General features: G+C 36.7%; 1 protein-coding gene across 1 annotated transcript; it reads left to right on the forward strand.

Annotated features, from left to right (window-relative positions):
- Positions 1 to 966: 966 nt before the first annotated feature.
- ATP6V0D2 (ATPase H+ transporting V0 subunit d2) lies at positions 967 to 20,406 on the forward strand. The gene is made up of 8 exons (XM_054295850.1): positions 967 to 1,096; positions 7,947 to 8,118; positions 9,975 to 10,153; positions 12,854 to 12,933; positions 14,779 to 14,856; positions 18,066 to 18,242; positions 19,636 to 19,713; positions 20,245 to 20,406. Exons 1-8 carry the CDS (start codon positions 967 to 969, stop codon positions 20,404 to 20,406), a joined length of 1,056 nt encoding a protein of 351 aa, XP_054151825.1.
- The last annotated feature ends 1,494 nt before the right edge of the window (positions 20,407 to 21,900 follow it).

Below are 21,900 nucleotides of genomic sequence, written 5' to 3' on the forward strand. Positions count from 1 at the left end.
ATCTTGTGCTTCATCGTGTAGCCTTCCAAGCCATGCTGTGCCAGTAGCAGCGTGGTGTAGACAGGAATCATCCGGTGAGTACCAAGGTCTCATCAGTTTCTCCCATCCTAGGACAGGTGTCATAGTCACAGCCTTGTCCCACCAGCTGCCAACTCACAACTCTTGCTGTAACCACATTTCAGCACAAATGTCAATAGACTAGCCATGGTGCATGCTTTCAGCCAACACAATGCACCAAACATATTCAAAACTCTGAAAAATGAGTGTGTGTTTTTAGGTGTGGGGGGCACCCTGGGACAAACTATCGTTTTGAGGCAACTTCTGGATACTGACTTTCAAGGACAATGAAAGTCAAACCCTACAAAAACCTTCCACCTCTGCACATCATCTAATGTTCACACTAATTATTAGAAGGTTCTTATAATTCGTATACATATTTGGTGATAAAGATAAGCTGCAGAAAATTTCCAGCAAACAAAAATGTTAAAAAAGAAAGCAATACAGGGACACTACCACACTACTAAACTGTGTTCTACCACAGACTACTATTTTACTGCAGAAATATTTCCTCTATAGGCATTCTCAGATAACTTCCTGTTTATAATACAGTTTTATTCAAGCTTTGTAATGTTCTTTCTCATTCTCCAAGCAGTGCAGAGCATCCTTGCAAGCAGGGGTTAAATCCTGCACTTCCTTTTTGGCTTCTCTTCCAACAATAACAGGTTCATATTCTGGCTTTGACAGGAGGGAGTTGGATTTACTGGCTGGTTGTTGTGTAAGCATCAACTGTACTGGAACTATGGTAGGAGCAAGAAACAGGAAGAAACTGGTTGGTAAAACACAATCATAGGCTGGCAGGAACTCCGTGACTATTTGTCACTCCTTCCAAAGGGGGGAAATACAGCTGGTGGCAGATATTCAGTGCCATCAAGTACCCAGAAGAGAGATTAAATATCTTTTTTCTCCATGCCAGGATACTCAGAGTTTTACTTCAATGTGGACCATGGCTACCTGGAGGGTCTGGTCCGAGGGTTCAAAGGTGGGATCTTGACAAGTGCGGACTACGTCAATTTAGCACAGTGTGAGACACTAGAAGGTAAGTGCTGGTTTATTTTATTCAGGAAGAAACACTGTTGCTTAGGTTTTTGAAGAAGGGAAGGTAAAAGACTGAACTACTGAGAGTTTGTCTTAAACCCAGAGATAACCCCGATGTCCTTTGAAGAACTGCTCTCATATTTAAGTTAATAGCTTTCCATAGATTGTGATTTGTGTGCAGGCTGTAATTTGCTAAGCAATGCAGACAATGGGGCTTTCTGGTTTACTGATAAGGATTAGAAATCTCTTCCACAGAGCTCTTATGGAGATTGGCAACCTTCTCACAGATTTTAGCCATGCTATAGAACAGTTCAGGTTTGGAACTTTCATACCATTTCAGCTGTATAAAACAGTTCCCAAAATCTTGTTAAAAGCTTGCTATTTGGCTAGGAGTTTCTCTATGAAATACATTTTTTTAGTAATTTGTTACTTCCTGAGTTTTAGGGCAGTGGTGAAGACTCTGCTTACCAGGAACAGAAAACTAGATTCCACAAATATAAAACTTAGGGAAATAGGAAAAAAAAAAAAAAAAAGGAAAAAAAAAAGCTCTTTTCAAGGTGACTTTGCCACAGTAATAAAGAGAACGCACAGTAGTTTCCAAAACAGCTTTCTGTGGCCAAGACTGGTCACAGCCTGATGAAGACAGACTTGTACCAAAGAATCATATGACATACCTTTAGACACTTGGCAGGAAAAAACGCAACAGAAAGAAATCACTTTTCTAAAGGAACATAAAGTTAATTTTCCTGACTGCAAAATAAAAGCTATGATTGTACAGTCAGTTTCTATAACTTGCAGTTTCTTAGATCAGCTTGGAAAAGGAAGAAGGAGAATGAATAAGCTCTCTCTATTTTAAGCTTTGGCTGATTTGTACATGCAGTAATGGGTTTGGAGTAAGAGAAAGGGAAGAATGATGATTCCCATATCCAACAGAGTTTTGAGGCTGTCTAAACTATTAATATAAGTAATAACATAAGTCTGGGAAGATTGCTTGCCATTCATCTCTTAGATTAAAACAACTGCATTTAAAGAAATGCACGTAGATATTTACCTGTCTGCAGAATAAAGTTCCTCTTATAGGAATATGTTAAAGAAGATTTTATCAGTACAGTCAATGGAATCTAGACGCTATTGAACAGACCAAGTGCATATGTCTGCTACTGCTGATAACCTGGAGAGCTGTTCCAGCTCTCCATTAAACACAGTGGCAGTTCAGGCACACAGAACAGATGTATACAATCACTCTGAGAACTGAAATCTATTCCTTATGTCAGCTGGAAAAAATCAACTGTTTCTTTACCCCATTTTTTCCAGCATTTGTGATGTATGCAACTTACAGACTCTACAGAAACACTTGATATAGTATTTAATTGTTTAAGTGAAAAAGTCCTGCTGCATAAGGATACAGACTTTGGAAAAAGGTAACAGCTTCAAGCATCTATAAAAGAAACAAAGAACAGATTGGTAGAATAACTAAACTCTGTTCTCACTTCACTTCTCTCTGCAAACAAACTCAATAAATTATGTTATCCAAAGTTTCATGAAGGAAAAAAAAATCCTGGTTGCTTCTGAATAAGAAGAAAAGATATAGAGTTAAAAACATATAAGCAAAAGGGATTATTTGTACCCTTCACAAAAGAATACTTAATCGTGTTAAGTTTAGAATAGCTAAAAAGATCCATAAATTTTAAGTCAAGCTATAAGGAAGTTACTTACCCCCATGAGGTAGTTTTCAAATATTTCTGATATATAAACTTTCAATATTTTTAATAGCATGAAGCAGATGGACAGGTAACAATAGAGAGATAAAAGCCATCCTTAATTTATAATAGGAAGAACAATTAGTTTTATTTTTTAAACTTATTTTTTCTAGTGTTCATTCAATTTCAGAATGCAAATTATTTCATCAATAGAAGCAGCAGCCTTCATCATCCCTCCTACAAGCACACCTCTACTACCCACTATCACTTCCCCTTTTTCTCTATTCAGCTGCATCTCTTTCACCACAGATTCCCACCATTTACCTACCAAATGTAATATTTATAATGAAAATATGAGAAATATAAAAATAATGGATTTCTACATGATACTAAACACACTTATTTCTCTGCACATGTAGGATGCTGTAGTACTGAACTTTCACTGTGAGTGTACAGTGCACCAAACCCACAGACTCCTACCTAAAGTAAATTTCTAAAGTAAATTTCATACATTGTCTTTGATTCAAATTTGAAATATTCAGCAAGAGGATCTGTGCTGTAGTAATGTGATGTTTTCTCAGAAGTGCCATCATGTCTTCACATTGAAAGGTAATAAATTTACCCTATTCTGCATTCTGTGGCTTAGCATCACACCACAAAAAATGGCCTAAGCTAAAAACACTATAAATATGCTAAAACAAACAAGCAGAAAACAAAAATCAAAACCACTCAAAGTAACCCATACACAGAAGCAAAAAGATCTTTTAATTTCAGAGTGGTTTTGGTATCTCTAGAGATGAAACAATAACATCACCACTGAAGAACCACAAGAAAAACTTTAGATTAATGCTTTACATCTGCTTGATAATCACAGAGCAAGTGCAAAAGCAGAATGGAAATTAAAAAACAAGACTGCTAACAGACTAATGATACCACTGTGTCCTTTCAATTCAGGGCCATACAGACAGGAGGAGAGGCTTTCAGCTCCATTTAGACATCCTCTTCAGCTTGGTTGAACTATGATTTCCATGAAGCAGCCTCATGCTGGTTTGGTCCTATGGCATCATCTGTTTTAAGGGAATGAGGTTCCCAGAGCAACCTTGCTGACAGTTTTGAAGAATATGGGGTTGTGGGAGTGTGGAGGTGTTTAAATGAAATGTTTTGTTCTTCTCTTGCTTTTTTTCTGTGATAGAAAGACTTCTGCTCTGTAGAAAAGAGGGTAGGTCACAGAAGGGCAAACATCTGAACTCAGGGCCGGCCGGAATCACTGACACAAGTTGACTTAACTTGCCAGAGCCAGGGCCTGCCAGCACATGGTGGCTGAAATAACAGTGTTAACAGAAAGAAAATTGCAGCTGGTTGGTTATTGCTATCAAAGTGAGGGGTCAGACAAATTACCATGAATTTGATGCCAAGAGACTAGGTTAACATTTTGTTAAAGTTCTCACAATAGTCTTTCTTTTTGATCAGGATCATTCCTGTCTTAACTGCAATCATCTTAAACCAGTCTCCCTCTGTGCTCTAATTCCTTTTAGTTATACTTTAGTTAATTGTGTTTGTTTGCTATTCAGTTGTGAGTAAACTCACGTAATTCTTTAAGGTCATATTTTTCCTATAAGTTGTTATCCTGCATGCAATTTAATGAGGAAATAGACAATGCAGATGGATGACAATCAAAATGAATGGATGACAGCTGAAATACAGGAATTTTCTTCCCTAGGGATCTTTAGGACAAAGGCCAGAGTCTTGTGTAGGTCTCCAAGAGACCCTGAGAAAAGGAGCAGCTACCCCCAATAAAAGGTTTTGGTGAACAGGAATGTCTGAGGCCCTGTAATGCTCAGCCATCTACTCCTGCTGAGTCACCAAGTCATGTCACTAGTGCAAGTGTCTGACAGCAATAGTTCCCAGGCCTTATTTATGCCAGCAGCAAAGACAGGACTATAATTTAGGTCCAGCAGTTCAGTCTCTGAGCTGCACTGAACTCTGTCTTGATGTGAACCCTGATTATGACATTTCTGGTTGATATTATATGATATTGGAGCTTGTGGATTATTGTTTTGGCCTAGACCGTGAGATAGAGTGGAATATTTTTTCTTACATGCAGTATGCATGTTGGCATTTATTTATTCAGTTAAATAAATACATCTATAAAGCAGGCTGTGTAACTGACAGGGTTTTAAACCCAACATTCCTGGGTATAACAGTTCCTCCATAGCTTTTGGGAGAGGGGTGAGGCTATTTAATGAATTATAGCTAATATTTTTCGTGCCTTATATTAAGGTATGGTTTATGAAGGCACTCAAATAAATTCAGATAACTGAGAAAGAGTAACAAAGTCTTGTGAAACTACTCTCAAAGAGCAGGTTTTTGTTTCTGTTCATCTTATGATGATGTTAATCACATTTCAGAATGGTCAATACTTGGGGCTGATATTTGGATTTTACAATCTGCTTTATGTAATTAACCCCTGGAAAGTACTGTGTTTGAAAGGCATTTGCACAGTGTGGCTAAAAGTAGATATCTGTCATTCATCTGAAAAGGAATTGAGAAAAGGAATTGAGCTCTGCGTCTCATAAAGTAGTATTATCTAATCTCAGCATATGTCAAGTATTTTTGTACTCTTTGCAACAAAAAAGCAGAAAAGTAGGAAAGTTTTCACAGGAAATGTAGGTGTAAAATAAAAATATTAATGAAATTTTAAAAACTTGGTCTTACATAGACTAATTTCTGGGTATAACTGCATTTTTATTTTTCTCTTAATCTTGCTTACCTTTCCCTCTTTCTCCAATTGTGTTTCTTTTTTCATATTTGGATTCTATTTCTCCTCTTCCTACATGGAAGTCGGTACTGAAAGTATGACTTTTTCTAAGTGTGTTATGTGATTTGATGTGCATTTGATGAATAGGCAATATTTGGGGGATAAAGAACTGTCTGAGTGGTTGTATCCAGAGAGTAGTGGGAAATGCTTCAAAGTCCAGAGAGAGCTCAGTGCTGAGCAGTGCCCCTGAAGGGTCCTTTTTGGGACCAGTCTTGCTTGATATCTTCATCAGTGACACAGACAGTGGGATTGAATGCACTGTCAACACGTTTGCAGGTGGCACCAAACTGAGTGGTGCATGTGACACCAAACTGAGTGAGTGGTGCAGTTGACACAACGGAGGAACAGAATGTCATTTAGAGGGACCCAGCAAAGCTGGAGAAGTGAGAATCCCAAGGGAATCTCACGAGATTCAATAAGGCCAAGGGTGAGGTCCTGCACCTGGGTTGGGCAATCCCTGGTATCAACACAGGCTGGGGCAGGAAGGAATCGAGAGCAGACCTGTGGAAAGGGACTTGGATGTCTGCTACTCTTGGACAAAATGTCAGGCATGAGATGAAAATGTGTGCTCACAGCCCAGAAAAACATCTGTATCCTGGGCTGCATCTAAAGCAAGGGAGGGAAACTGTTCTCCTCCTCTGCTCTACCCTCATGAGACCCCACCTGGAGTACTGTGTCCAGCTCCAGGGTCCCCAGCCCAGGAAGGACGTGGGCCTGCTGGACTGAGTCCAGTGTAGGGCCACAGAGATTATCAGAGGGCTGGAACATCTCTGCTACCAGGAAAAGCTGAGACATTTGGGACTGTTGATCCTGGAGAAGGTTCTAGGAAGACTTTATTGCCAACTTTCAGTACTTGAGGAGAGTTACAAGAAAGATAGAGACAAGTTTTTAAGTAGGGCCTGTAGCAATAGGATAAGGGGCAACGGCTTCAAACTAAAAGAGAATAGATTTAGACTAAATATAAGGAAGAGGTATTTTAAAAGTAGGATGGTTAAACACTGGAAGAGCTTGCCTAGAGAAGTTGGAAACATTCATGGCCAGATTGGACAGGACTCTGAGCAACCTTGAGAGACAGCCAACTTGCATAGAAGACTCTATGAAGTTTATCTCAGTAAGCTACAGTGCTAAACGTAGGAGGCTGCTTCACACTGTACTAGTTCTTTTGCTTTAAGTCTCAGTGTAGGCAGCCTTATTGCATACTGAGGAAGTATACACATAGGGAAATAGGCAAAAGTAGCTACTGTACTGATAAATGCTTACCTTGCTAACTGCAAATTAACTTCCATATTTCCATCAGTGGGAGTGTTGCTGTCCTTTCCCCTAATTATCAGTTCAAATTTCACGTAGAAATCTAATTATTAGACATGCCCAAATCATATAATAGAATCCCAATCTATAATTTAAACTAGTTTTAATATAGCATTTGAACACAATTATGGATTGCAGTGGGGCCTTTTCTAAAAGAAAACATTAAACTGCTTTGAACAGCAAGAAATTATTCAAATGCTTGCTCATGCCTCATGGTAAAAAAGGGCTAGCAGATAAAATTCATCACATTAATTCTAGGATGTCATGAAAGTTTCTTTTAACTTTGTGGTCAAAACAACTCATTTTCCCCAGTCACCAGGGTTGAGAGCTCAAACAGAAAATGTCACAATGACCCAAGTTTCTGGAACAGCTTCTTAGGATTTGCTAGTACCAGCCATAAATCAGAGAAAGCCAAACCAGAAATGCTAAGAGAGTGTAAACTCTCCCCTTTCAAGTGCTCTACTGCAGAATCCATTTGGAGTCTAGAATGTGTGCCAGGCAAGATGTGTTTCCTTCTCTTCTTCAGACAGCCTGATAACAGAAGATTATAATCTTACTTGAGATTTAGTTGTTTCATAGGAATATTTAAGATCTTACCAGAGTTAAAGCATTATTCCTACTCCAGTCCATGAGAGTGCAGCAGACAAAACAATTGATGCATTATAATGGTGCAAATCAGTGAAATCGAAACATTGAACAAAAGTGATGAGTGAGGGACTAGAGACAGTAGTGGGTAACAGCCTATCTGGTATGTCTGAGAATGAAAGCTGATGGTGAAACTTCTGACAAAGACATAAATTATTTGCTCTTTCCTATAGTATGCAGAAAGTCTTACTGGTAGAAGGCAGTACAAATTTGCATCAATTTTGCATTTACCCTGTATTATGGCTATGCAAAAAACCTTTTCAATAGAGTATTATCAATTGCTTAATATAAAAGTGTATTAGAAATTAACTTTTAAAAAAATTTGGTTGCAGACAATATGACAGTTTATGCTCATGATCTTTCCTGAATTTTAATTTCAGATCTGAAGTTGCATCTACAGACTACAGACTATGGCAATTTCTTGGCAAATGAAACTGGTCCTCTCACTGTTTCCACCATCGATGAAAAACTGAAAACAAAACTACTCACAGAATTTCATTACTTCAGAAACCATGCTTTTGAACCACTCGCCACTTTTCTGAATTTTGTCACGTAAGTAATATTACCAAATATCTTACCACACAGAAGAACCAGTTTAAATAGTGTAAATGAAAGATATTGGAATTTGCATTTAAGTTTTAAAGCCAGCAAAATTACTTTGATACTACTACATTTGCATGCTTTACTTGCTAATATAAATTCTGAAACTGTATCTTATATGAAGATTTGTTGTCTTTGCAACTAATTATTTTAAAGAACAGAAGAAAACAGAAGTTTTCTTTGCGTGAACAGTGGCAGAAGAAGTGGTAGAGATTAATTAATTTAAAAATGGTTGAAATTTTCAAACACCGTCTAGGTCAGACAAGTTGAAAAACTATGTTTGGGAGAGGGGGTGTGATTCATGCAAGATTAACAATTTCATGATGCACAGGGAAGTGATTTAATTCCTAGGCATGTAGCAAAGTGTAGACCTTTTTAAAGGGGAAAAGACAACACATCCTACACCTGCCATAATTTTTATACTATTCGAACCAAATAAATAAAAACCAGGAGGACTTTATATGGTATATTGCAAGGTACTTAGATCCAAGTAGCTTTATTTGGAAGTTCAGCTGTTGTTTGATGCTGGATGAAGAGAAAGCTCTGATCTCCATACCATCACAAATAGATTAAACTTGCAAATGAATGACTTAAACAACTTTAAGAACAGGGATCTGCTTTATAACAATATAACAACATGGACTAGCAAAATACCAGCATGATATTTAACCTAACTATTTACTCCCCTTGATCTGATACTTTTAATATATTTTAACAAGAACAATGCACTGTTCAACTAAAGTTCAAGGAGCAGCTTTATTATAGTAAAAAAGAAGCTATCATTTTTTTTTCTGGTCGTGTGTAGCTGACCAATGCTAGGCTGATATATTAACAGGATCTTAAAGGCTGTCCTAGGTTGCCTGTGGGCATGCAATATTTACATTTTGTTTCAGGGAAATTAAAATGAAAGCATGAAAGTTTTGGTAGTTCTTTTATCACACTCATTGACATAAATGTTTTGCATTGACATAAATGTGGATGCACAGCCTTTGCTCACTGTTGTTTTTTTAAAATAATGGATATACTGGTTAAGATATTTCACACAAATCATTGAACTGCATTCCACTAGATCCTCAAGCCCTCTTTACATATTTCGGGTGAGAACATATAAATCCCTGTGTGTTTATAGCTGTGTTCTTAGTCAACAATGCACACTCGAGACTGGCATTCAAGGAAATTATGTTCCCATTTCCGAGTCACTGACAAGACTCATCAGCCCCTTTGACACTAAAACTGGTATGAAGCTGATAGAAAACTTCTACTCAAAAGAAAACTTTAAGTAATAGGGAAGAAATCTGTAAGAGCCTGTTCTTAGCTCCCTCATGGGCGGATGTTTAAAGCTGAATGAGAAGAAAACCTAAGATTGGACCAACTGCATGAACTCAGCAGTTTTAGTGCCGAGATTCCCATGTACTTCTTTGTCCATGGTATTTATGAAATTAACAATCCCAAATTTGAAAATTTGCTAACTCAGGTGATTTGCTTTGGATACCACTCATTGTCACTTATTACAGTGAATCTACATCTCAGCTGTTATGCTTATTATAGTCATGTGTCAGTACCACCTTTTTTAAAAATGTCCATTTTCTAAATCTCTCATATAAATTAGGTTTAAAACTAGTGCTTTGTTATCTACTTGCTATTTAAAAACTTCTGTTGAGTTTTGATGATCTATTGATACAGAATGAACATACATTCTGATAATACTCTGGTATTATGGCTAATTTTCAAAAATTTTTGGTTTTTATTTTTTGAAGTGAAAGTTGTTTATAAAAATAATTTATTTTTACTTTTCCTTTCCAATACAGATACAGCTATATGATTGACAATGTAATTCTTTTAATAACTGGCACATTACATCAGCGACCCATAGCTGAGCTTGTTCCCAAGTGCCATCCATTGGGGAGCTTTGAGCAAATGGAAGCAGTCAGCATTGCCTCAAACCCCACTGAACTCTTCAATGCAATTTTGGTTGACACACCATTAGGTAAAACCACTAAATTATTTCTTATATTTTTCTCAAAACTACTAATCCTGCACTCTTTAGAACAGGATGTTTCCCAGTGGATATGCTGTGTTTTGGTAAAAAAAATCTCGAACTGTAGATCAAGAACATCTGCAGTGGTGTTCAGGACATATTCTAGTAACATTTATTAATAGCCTTTATATCCACCTTGGGTAGCAGACTCAGAAAAAAACATATTACTCAAGAAGTGCAATGTACATATTTTCTATTCAAAATAGTCACTGATTTAAAACATATATATTTTTATTTCAACACCTACATTATACCAAAAAATATATCTTTACTAAGGATCAAGCAGACAGCTACTAATAAATTTTAGATGTTGTGGTAGAACCCAGATTCCCTCTTGAGTTTTGGACATGGTTCAAATGTAAAGAAAAGTCCTTTTTTTTAAGAACTAAATCTAAGTGTGAAGCAATGTAAAGTTTGGAGATGTCACATTATAAATTAAGATGAAACTCTGCTCAATGTGGTGTAGCAGCCAACATGAACAAAACCCAATAGCCTGTGAAGGGCACTGAGAATAAGACAGAACTGGACGTATTTGAATGTGAAACCATTATGTGCTGTCATCTTCAGTACTCTGAGAGGTTTTGTGTTCTGCTTCTCAAAAAGGTGTGATAGTTTGGCCCCAGACAGAAAAAAAATTCCCAGCCAGCCACTTTCTCACCCTCTACTCTCAGCACAATGAGGGGGAGAAAAAAGGTGCAAAAATAGATTGTCAGTTGAGATCACCCACAAAGTACTGCTGCAGGCAAACCAGACTAAATCAGTGGGGAGATTAACCTGATTTATTGCTGATTTATACATGTATGACACAATTAATTACTGATCCAGATATAAGGAGACAAACAGAAAATCATGAAACATTTGGGTGAAAACTTGGGGAAAATACCTTCCCTCCAGCCTTTTTTGTTCCTTCATGCCAGGCTCTTCTTCTCCACTCCACCCTGTTATCCCTGCAGGTTACACTGCATCCCTCCAGACAGGCAGGACAGTCTCAAGGAGCAGGGGGAGTTTAGAGCCGTAGAATCATAGAATGGTTTGAGTAGGAAGTGAACCAAAAGATCATCCAGTTCCAACACCCCTGCCATGGGCAAGGACTTTCCACTAGACCAGGCTGCTCAGAGCCCCATCCAACCAGGCCTTGGATAATTCCAGGGATGGGGCATCGACAACTTCCCTGGGCAACCTATTCCTGTCTCATCATCCTCACAGTAAAGAATTTCTTCCTAACATCTAATCTAAACTTACCTTCTTTCAGTTTAAAGCCATTCCCCATTGTCCTATCATTACATGCCCTGGTAAAAAGTCCCAGTTTGTTTTTCATGTAGGCCCCCTTCAGAAACACCTGCTCGACTGAGGGGCTGGGCTGACCCCTTGCTGGGTCCCAGCTGGAGCTGCCTATGTCCAGCACAGCACAGTCCTGCCTTTCCCTCACAGAGGCCACCCAACAGCACACTCCCATCAGTGCCTGGGCACTGGCACACTGTACAGTGAAATCTGAGAAGGGACAGAGCAGGACAGCTGAAATGAACTGTGCTGCCATGTGTAGACAGACTAAAAAGCCCAGACTGCAGTTTGGAGTGGATAAAGCTGATGAGAGATACGGACACGGTTTACAGATTCCTTAAAGCAGTGGTTTGTTCATAGTGATTTATGAACTGCTGCTTACCAAATCCTTCAGAAGACCAAGAGCCAGCAGAAAAACTACTTTTGAAAGGTAAACTAAACCACTGTTTTCTAACAGCTGGTAGTAAATTTCTGGATTTTTTTTTTTCTAAACTAGTTCATTGAAGAAAAAAGTGTTATCAGCTCTTTAAAGTCATGGGACAAGTAGATCTATGAGGAGATAATGAAAGGTGCTCTCAGGGCTACACTTCCTGATATTCTCTATTTGAAATCTAGATGCTGGAAATGTAGGAAGGGATAAGACCACAAAACATGGCCAGGCTCACACCTTCTCTGTAAATACCATCTTCCATTGCCACTGCTTAGGAAAACACATTTTCATATGGTACTGTTCTGCCCCACTGGGATAGCTCAGGAACAGCGAGAGGCACACGTTGGTTAGGAATATCGTATTTTTAAATGGTCCAGCTGCACAAGTGAAATTCATCCACTGCCTCCCTGCTCAAAAGCTTGCTGTTTAGTCAGTTCTGCCGAGGACCCATAAGCACAGATGGTCAAGATCAAAGCATCTGCCCTTTATCAGCTGCAACCTGTTGCCTTTCCCACACTACATATGCAAAGAAAAGGGAAAATAGGCAAGAGGATTCTCCTTAACAGTTGCAAAATACCTGCATGATTTCAGACAAAAATTATTTTTCATATCCCTCACTAGAAAATCTCCATAATAACCAAACTATATACTTTAGAGAAGATTAGGGCATTCATTAGCATTCCCATTTGATTCTCTCTGGAGACCTGGGCTCTGCCTGCAGCACTGATTGATTCCCCTCCCTGCAGATTCTCATTAAAAAGGAGGGGATAGGAGGATAAGGGGAAAATCAAGTGGATTTTTCTTCCTCTCTTTTATATCACCCTTTCTTGTACAACAGAACCCTCGGATCCTTGTTCACACACTAGTGAGCAATAGACAGGAGATGCATATTATCAGCATGCAGATTTATACTGCTATGTTATAAACTCTGCTTTCAGCTGCATTTTTTCAAGACTGCCTGTCTGAAAACGACCTGGATGAAATGAACATTGAAATAATGCGCAACAAACTGTACAAGGCAAGTCTTTGAAACAAAATTATAATATTTGGGGTTTATCAAACGTCTCGGCAAAGCAGGTCAGTATCATTAACCCTGTTTTATGGATGGGGAAACAGAAGTATGGCGAGATAAAGCAAGCTGTCTAAGGTCATCTGGTTGATTTCAAGTCCAGGAATGAAACCCAGCTACTTCCATTTCTACTCCACTGTCTGGGGACTTTTCAAATTTTAGGTCTGCATCCAAATTCTAATTTAATATCTCATTAATGAAAATACTCTAGATGTCAAGCTAATATCCAGTTCCAGATTTGTTTACGAATAACTCAGCCACCGAATGCCAGAGAACTCTTACCTCCTGAGTGAGTCTAGGCAGACTTTTGGATAACATTTGTCTTTATTTATATAAGGAAGATGAGATTTGAAAGGGTCTAATGGTTTTGAGTCTAGCTAACATGATTTTTACTTAGGGATTTTGTATAATTTTCTTCCTTTAAAAACAATTTTTAGCATTGTTGCAGCACAGTGCTGCAAGTATATGCATTTAACGTGAGCATTTTCAAAGTACTTAGCACACAGGTCACTACTCTTACAAAGTCTCTTTAAAGGCTATACATACTCCAATCCATCAAAGGTTCCTCCTGGCTCATTCTCTTCAAAATCTTTATCATCTCTCTTTCACAGTGGATTCCCCAGATTGCAGGAAGTATTTTTACAGTGCTCTGATTGTACTAGGGGGAAAGAAGAAAAAATTCTGTTTGTCTTACAAATGATATTTATAAATTCCAAAGCTGATTTTTAATTCTTGAAACTTTTACTAATTCTCTCATTCAATACAACATCAATTATGCTTACATATGTTAATTTTTAATGTATTTTAATTCTTTCACAGTACTACTATACTAGATACTTTTTCCAGTTTGGTAACATACACATTTGATTCTTTTATCCTGTGTGGATATCCATATATTAACGCTTACCAAATCTATTTTTTTTCTTCTTGCTCATCTTGCTCATTAGGGGGACCATTCTGCAAACGCTATGAAATTATTAATAGATAATTTCTCCTTTACTTCAGCTGTCAATGTGATCAATTGCTTCTGCTCTACTATCAGATAGCAGTATACAGAACCTAATGAATAATTCCATGCAGTAGATCCCCCTTGAGATGTCTCTACTTAAAATTCACCTAATTGCATAGGTAGTGACAGCTTATAACAAGATTGTGTGAAGTTGTGGCAAATGCATTTTAACATAAATGTTCTCTAATACGGTATTTTGGGAGACTGAGAGGCAGGCAGAACAGCATCTCAGATATTTAGTGTCCTTTCTGCACAGGTATTTTGAAATGGGTGCAGATGCCAGAATCCTTAATAGACTAGAGGGCTCTGCAGACCAGTATTACAGAAGCTTTGTCTGCTGTTCTGTCCTAATCCAGGGTTTAGGGTAGAGCAGCAGGGATTAGTTTGTGTATTCTCATCCTGCTGGCCCAACATCCATGGCATATGCCCAAATCCCCTCCTCCACACACTATAAATGAAGAGTTTCCTTTAGCCATCTGCTTATTATGCAGTGGAAGCTCAATGGAACTCAATAAGTTCCTTCTTTAAAGAGCAAGTAAAACATAATATTTTTCTTATTACAATTTTTGAAAACATTTGATCTCAAATTGTAAAAACAAGACATTTGCATTTGAACGTTTCAAATTTCATTTGAACTAAGTAATTAAGCACATACTTAAAATTTAAATTCATAGGTGGAATTATCAAAGTTAATGGCAGTATTTAAAATGAGGTTCATGGCTATGTGCAATCCTGGTCCAGGTCTTAAGCAGTATTTAAAATACTTCTCTTCTTCTTTCGTGTAGTCTTATCTCGAGGCATTTTATAAGTTTTGTGAAAAACAAGGTGGTACTACAGCAGAAATAATGAGACCTATTCTTGAGGTAAGAAACATTCAGTCTTTATACATTAAAGTACTCCACAATGTTGTCATAATTGTCTCACTTTGTTTTTCTGTTCAATTTCTCTCTATTTGCCAAAGTATCTGTGAAATGTTTGCTTCTCCTCTAAATATACCTGGTTTTTTCTAAGATGTAATAAATAGTGCATTCAAGGATGACTTTTACCTTTTTACTAGAAAAGCAGCTAGACCATTACTAAGGAGAATCCTGTCTCAGTTAACATTTTTCTGTATCAGAGAGCAGAAAAGAAGAAATGGTTCACCAATCTCAACCTGTTGCCCTTTAACATTTCTCCCCATTATGTAGAAAATCAAAAAATGTTGACTATTGAGTTTGGGATAGCTAAAGCCTGGCATTACTGTCTATTTACTAATCAATACTCTTCAAGCTTCATGGTACTGCTACGTTTGTTTACTCTCCTATTAAAATTAGTCATTAAGGTTAGACTTGAATCATCTTTGGAATTAGTGTCACATAAAAAAGTTGAACATTCTGTTTTATATTTTCGTCTCAACTCAGCAAAGTTTAATATTTTTTTCCATGGCAAACAAAGTTCCTAATGTCCTCCCGCCAAAGCATACATGCATCTAGTGAATGATATTTTTGTCTTTGTTTTTTTTAATAAAATATGCAGAAATTTCTCAAATTGAATTCTCAGCATTCAGGTCCCCTTTTCTTTTTTTTTTCTTACTTAGTCTATCACAGTTCTTTGCAGAGGCTGACAACCAGACCACCCACTTGCTTCCAGGAGTATTTTTTTCTGGATAAGCGATTTTACACCCTGGAAACCAAAAAAAAATTTACCAAGGGCTGATGTCATCATACTGAAATTTTGCATTTAGAAGAGAGATAATAACTCTGGGAGCTCATTCTTGAGGGAAGAATGTGTCTGAATTACATTTTACAAAAAACATCCTAAAAGATATTGTAATTTTCTATTTTAATTAAGCAGGTCACAACATTTCAATTTATGCTCTAAACAAAATGCTCTTAATCAAGTTAAATTGAAGAGAAATTAAATATTTTGACTTTTCTTAAAAATAAAAGTCAAGAGACTGGCTGATTGGCTGGCACAGTTGATTCAGATTTTTCAGAAAGTTAGTTTTTAAATAGAAATTCATGCTCAGTGCAGGTTACTTACCAATGTTAGTTTAAGCATCTGATAAAACTCCCTTTATATCAGTGGTAACAATTTAGCCTATGATAAGCTTCTTTAAAATCCCTATCTAATGTCAATCAGCCAGGAGGATAAACTTTTCTACAGAAGATTTGCTTTTCTATAACATTCTATTACCCTGAAGAGACACATAGAACAGACTGCTGATGGTTGGATTCACAAAAACCCCACAAGTTAAATTATTCAAACAAATACTTGCTGTTTATTTTGTAATCTTATATGTAAGATCACCAACCTGACCCTACAGAATAAGGCTGAGGTATTTAGCTCCCCAGCTCCTTGACTACCACATGTGGTGCCAAACTTCCATATTAAGAGTACTGATGATCTCTTTTCCACCGCGGACAGCACATGCTGCATGTTTAGCCCTGATTCTGGCAAGAAACTGCAGGACTGCGTTGCACTGCAGCTAGAGCTGTGTCTGTCAGCATGGCCCCGTGCTAAATCCTGAACCAGCAGTCTCTCACATGCAAACATGCACTAAGGAAATTGTCATCCTCTGACTCCACCTCTACCTGCAGCAATCAAATGGACTGTCACCCAAGTAATTGCCTCGTGGCCCCGCTCTCTGTGGAGACCCTCATGTGCCAATAATTTGATGAATTGCGAGGTCTGTAGGGATGGAAGTTATCCTGAAAATTTTCTCAAACTGGAAGCCACCAGAAGCAGAACCCACACCTGCTACCATGAGTTGCAATTATCTCCAACATTTTTTATCAACAAAATATTACACATCTAACAGCTAGATTCTACATGGCTTTAACAAGTTAAATAAAAGAAAGCATTTGTCCTTCTAAAATGGTTTCAGTAGGTCTAATAGGCTTACTTTTATTAAGTAGTGAAGTTTGGCCCTGTTATTCATTAGCTAGAAATCTTTTCAAGCATGCTTATTTTCTTCTCATTACTTCTTTACTGTTTACTCCTTTCCCTTACTTCGAAGTCAGCACCAGCAGGTAGCGAGTTCCTGTTATTGTCTGTTCCCATACACAAGAGTAGATGTGAATTATGTGGCAGACTAGTGTTGCAAATGCAGCCTTATTATTCAAATGAAAAGAACACCTCTCTGCTCAAATATTCACAGCATAAGAAATTTTTTAGCCTCCTAAAATGTGCCTATACCATATTTTCTTCTCTTGGGAAGATTTTCCCTGTGTAATCCCTGCAATTAGCAAGAGGTCTGCTGTTCTTAAAACATGAAAGCAAGGAATAAAGGAAAGAACTAAACCATAGTCAATTTAGATCTCAAGACAGCAGAAAAGATTGTTTTTATTTACTACTGCATTTTTAAGTCATACTATAAGAATGGTAAGTGAAATTTTGCCTTGTACGAAATAAGAACCCGAGATCTAGACATTGGATTGCCTTTCAGTCTGCTGCTACAGTGAAAATACAGATACTGCAGACATCTAAACCTGACAGAAGAAATTTAGCCTTTTATTCTATATATTAAAAATTAACTGTTATTTGAACCACTTCAAACTTTAACTTTGCAAGTAAACGCCCCCCTCCTTCTTATCAAATTATCATTTTAAATATGTGCATTGAGAAACGACCTCTTTTTAGGTTTTTCATTCCACTTTTACTATCAACAGCACTTTCAATTACAGGCAGTACTATTGATTCTTTGTCCTTTCCTTTATCAGTTTTATTTATAAGATTATTATTGCATAATCTTACATATGAGGGTGTGAAGATATTTTTTCTTGTCAACATCTGGGTAACTAAGCAGGGAAATGAGGAAGCAGCAAAAATTATATTTTTAGAACAAAAAACACAGAATAAAAACTGTAGTTTCAAAATCTTGTTTGATTTTCTAGTCAAAATTTAATGCATATTTGCAAAGAAGAGAGAATTTACAATTTCAAAAATAAGGTATGTGTCCAATGCTCTCAAGTCGACTTTTTTAAAAAAATTACATTTCCATTTGACTTACTAAAAACCCCAGAATATGCCCACCCTAATTTAGAATGAGATGTCTAATAACACCTCTTTATTCTTTGTTTTGCATATTAAGTTTGAGGCAGACAGACGCGCTTTTATCATCACCATTAATTCATTTGGCACTGAGCTGAGTAAAGATGACCGAGAGAAGCTGTATCCAACCTGTGGAAAACTTTATCCAGAAGGCTTGCACCTGTTGGCCAATGCAGATGACTACGAGCAAGTGAAGTGTGTTGCAGAATACTATGCAGTATGTAAACTAATTTATTAAAACAACAAGTCAATATAAAAATAGTTAATAAGCATCTCCTGACATCAGCAAAATTTTTAAGAGTATACATGTAAGTTAAAAGAATTTTTGAGAGAGGAAACAAATCAGCAGAGGTACTAAAGCTCCCATAAAAAAGTGTGGGATCAAAGACTTTTGATATGAAGAGATAAGATTGAGATAAGACGTTATTACATTAGTGCAGTACAAAGTTCCTCTTACAAGGATGTTTAAGTAAGAGCAAATCACATCTAGTAAATAAAACTCTTCCTACTCCATTAACTCTCCCCAAATTGAGTTCACTTCATTGCTTCTGCCTCCAAGATTTTGGAGCATAGCCATACAGCATTTTAAACTGAGCTGACCAAACAATTCATGTCACAGATCAGTCAAACCTGATTTATTGCCAGTATACCATAAAAATTCCCTTCTAAAACATTTTCTCAAAATCACTAATATATTCAAAGAACTAGATGAAAATGTTAATATTGATGCAAATAGTGTTGTTATTGAAGATTAGTAATCTGCAATACTTGATCTACGAATTAACTGCTGTACTCTGTCTAACCATAATATTTAAGCTACCTTTAAGTAGGTACACAAAAAATGTCTATTACTTTTTCCACAAAAAAAAAAATCCCACAAAGGTGAAGCTGTGCATCTGCTCCTGTGCATAAAGAGAACATTTTAATCATGAGTTACTATGTCAATGAGGCATGGAACAAGACTGTTCATGAGATGGTGAGTTATTTAGATGAATTTGGGAACCATTGTAGTAGACCTCTACTACACTCCTACTTTAAGGGAAAAACAAACCAAACACACAGAGAAGGAAATTACACAGAAATGTAACACGTAAGAAATTAAGTCAATGATCTGCACAGGATACTCCAGGATGACAAATCAGACTAATGGATTTGGATACAGTATTAATGCAGGTAAGGCAAATCCAGCTGACTACTGGAAATAAAAGGAGCAGCCATGTGATGATCAGAGTTCAGTGTTTTGGCTCCATTTAGAGCTCTGGCTCTGATGGATACTATTTCTACAAGAAGTTCAGTGCTCTCTGCCCAAAGGAGTGAAAGGTCACATGTCATTCCACAATAAGTCTCTGTTAGTGCCTTCAGCAAATTAATTTAAACTGTTGGAAATTATGACAAGAAATACAAGAACAAATGTGATTTTGCTTTTTTTTTTGCTGATTATATGCTTTTAACTTTTGATTTATGTAGAATTGTGGTCTATACAGGAGGTCTTCTATAATAAAGAAAGATTACTTAACGAGGATTAATTTACAAAGTAATGTAAGGTGTCTGTGCTGCACAGAATGCAAAAGTACCTTATTTCCATGGACAGTGGTTGTCTGTGCTTTTAGGAATACAAGGCTGTGTTTGAAGGTGTAGGGAGTGGCACTGGAGAAAAGACACTGGAAGACGCATTTTTTGAACATGAGGTAAAACTTCTAGCCTTAAAATACAAAATGAATGCTACTCACATGGAATTAAAATTAAAACAATAATGAGGTACCAGGCTTTTGATTCTACTCTACTGTCTACTCTACTGCTTTCTATTCAAGAACATGGATTTTTGATGGCTGTCAATATCTGGCTGAATCAAAATAGAAGAATTTACCTTGTTAAATGAAATTAATCCTATAACATTCTTCTGAGGACTCTTTACACAGCTATCAGTCCGGATAACCTTTCCAAAAGCTATCTCATAAACACCACTTAATTAAATTTCTTTTGAGCAATCTACTAGAGAAGTTATTTCACCACTGTGTTTTATTTCCTGTAATATTGCTGTACTCTATTACCAAAATTATTCCACAGATGACATTTCAATTACACTGATACTCAAGAGATTGCTAAATATAATCATGGTTGCAAAGCTGCAAGAAATCTTGAACATTAATCTACCATATAAAAATCCCATTCACCTTCCTTGATATTTTATCCTAACACTTGTTTCATCTTTTATACAGGTAAAGCTGAATGTGCTTGCATTCAACAACCAGTTTCATTTTGGAGTATTTTATGCCTATGTGAAGTTAAAGGAACAAGAATGCAGGAATATTGTATGGATTGCTGAATGCATTTCTCAGAGACACAGAACAAAAATTAACAACTACATTCCAATTTTCTAAATCTGATCATCTATAATGTTTGAAATGATGTATCATTTCATAGAAAAGAAGAAAAATCTTATTTCAAAAATTAACTCTTACCAGATCTTTTAAATTGTATTAATTAGCCTCCTTACATACATCACCGTAGGAAAAAAAGTAACGCAATTAGAGATATGAATACTTCAGAAGGAAATACTAATGGGTTTATTCACAAATTTGTTGGTAGATTTGTTCCCCGCTGTGCCTATTTTAATTTAATTGATCAATAAAAACCTCCTGCAATGTCTTACATATATACTCTTCTGTGGAACCAAAATTTGTATCAATGACATTTGAAAAGCTCTTTAATGGCTTTTTAAAAAATTAATGTTTTTCTCAAAGGGCAAATTAAACCACTACTTCTATCTCACAGGGTCTTTCTCATGGCATACAGATGGTATGAAGAACTTAATACACAAATAAGAGAGAAACTCTGAGATTGCCCTTAACAAGTCTGAAGGGGAAGCTTCCTGATCTTAACTGTGACTCCTCTCTGCAACTAAATGTAAATAACTATAGTATCACTAAAATGTTTTTATTTCTTCCTTTATGATCAAATGAGGAGCACCCTAAGTGTCAAACAACGGAGATCTGATCTAGTCCCCAGCAATAAAAATATTCCCTCCCAGCACACTTAAGAATCGTCTTTATGTATGCACTGGAGAAGATTATGAAACATGAATGAAAATGCCAACAAAGTCTGTATCAGTTTTACATCAGACACAAACAACACCAGCTCTGAGCTATTTGAGGACTGGCTAGGATCAGTAACTAAAAATAGAGGGAACAGTTGAAGCCAGATTGTAGCAGGACAAGATTAATTCTGCTGAAGAAAAAGGGAGGATTTTGAAAGCTTTATCGACATTCTGCTATCCTACTCTATTCAAAGAATTTGCTCTTTTATCTTTCAAACAGGTCATACCTTGATTTTCTGCATGACTTCCCAGTTTCAGGCTGCACAACAGCAAATCTCACTCTTCAGCTGGCTGTTCCTCCAGTAAATATGATACAGAAATACAATCCATTTCCTGCTGAGTAGGCATAAAAAATTATATCTGATGTCAACACCTCAGAATTATGGAAAAACATTCAGACATCATGATCTTAAAAACTGAGATATAATATAACACTCTCTATAATATGTAAATGTGCACATGCATTCATACATAAAAAGTAATAAACTTTGTGGATTTTTTTATAAAACCCTACTTCTTGAACTGCAAATAACACCAAAGGGCCATATCCCAGAACATTCTATATTCATTTAATGCAGAATTGAGATGATTTTATTACTTTGCTTTATTGTTAATATCAGACAACCTTATATTATTACTTTAAAGAATATTTTCATAGGTTAATTTAGAAATAATTTAATATGAATTTAGAAAAATTGACTAAAACTTAATAAGTGTATAAGACAAGAATACAAGTCTTATTTCTATATTAAGGCATATATCTTTAGTAGATCCAGCA

This window comes from Melozone crissalis, unplaced genomic scaffold (assembly GCF_028551555.1).
Source record: "Melozone crissalis strain CALT ecotype California unplaced genomic scaffold, PUWL_Pcris_2 ptg000002l_1, whole genome shotgun sequence".
Lineage (NCBI taxonomy): Eukaryota > Metazoa > Chordata > Aves > Passeriformes > Passerellidae > Melozone > Melozone crissalis.

Excerpts from the sequence above, each read along its gene's own strand:
- ATP6V0D2 (XM_054295850.1), top strand. The coding sequence starts at position 967 with ATGCCAGGATACTCAGAGTTTTACTTCAATGTGGACCATGGCTACCTG. Across the intron at positions 12,934-14,778 it reads TGCGCAACAAACTGTACAAG|TCTTATCTCGAGGCATTTTA; the intron begins GCAAGTCTTTGA and ends TCTTTCGTGTAG. Across the intron at positions 19,714-20,244 it reads ACGCATTTTTTGAACATGAG|GTAAAGCTGAATGTGCTTGC; the intron begins GTAAAACTTCTA and ends TCTTTTATACAG.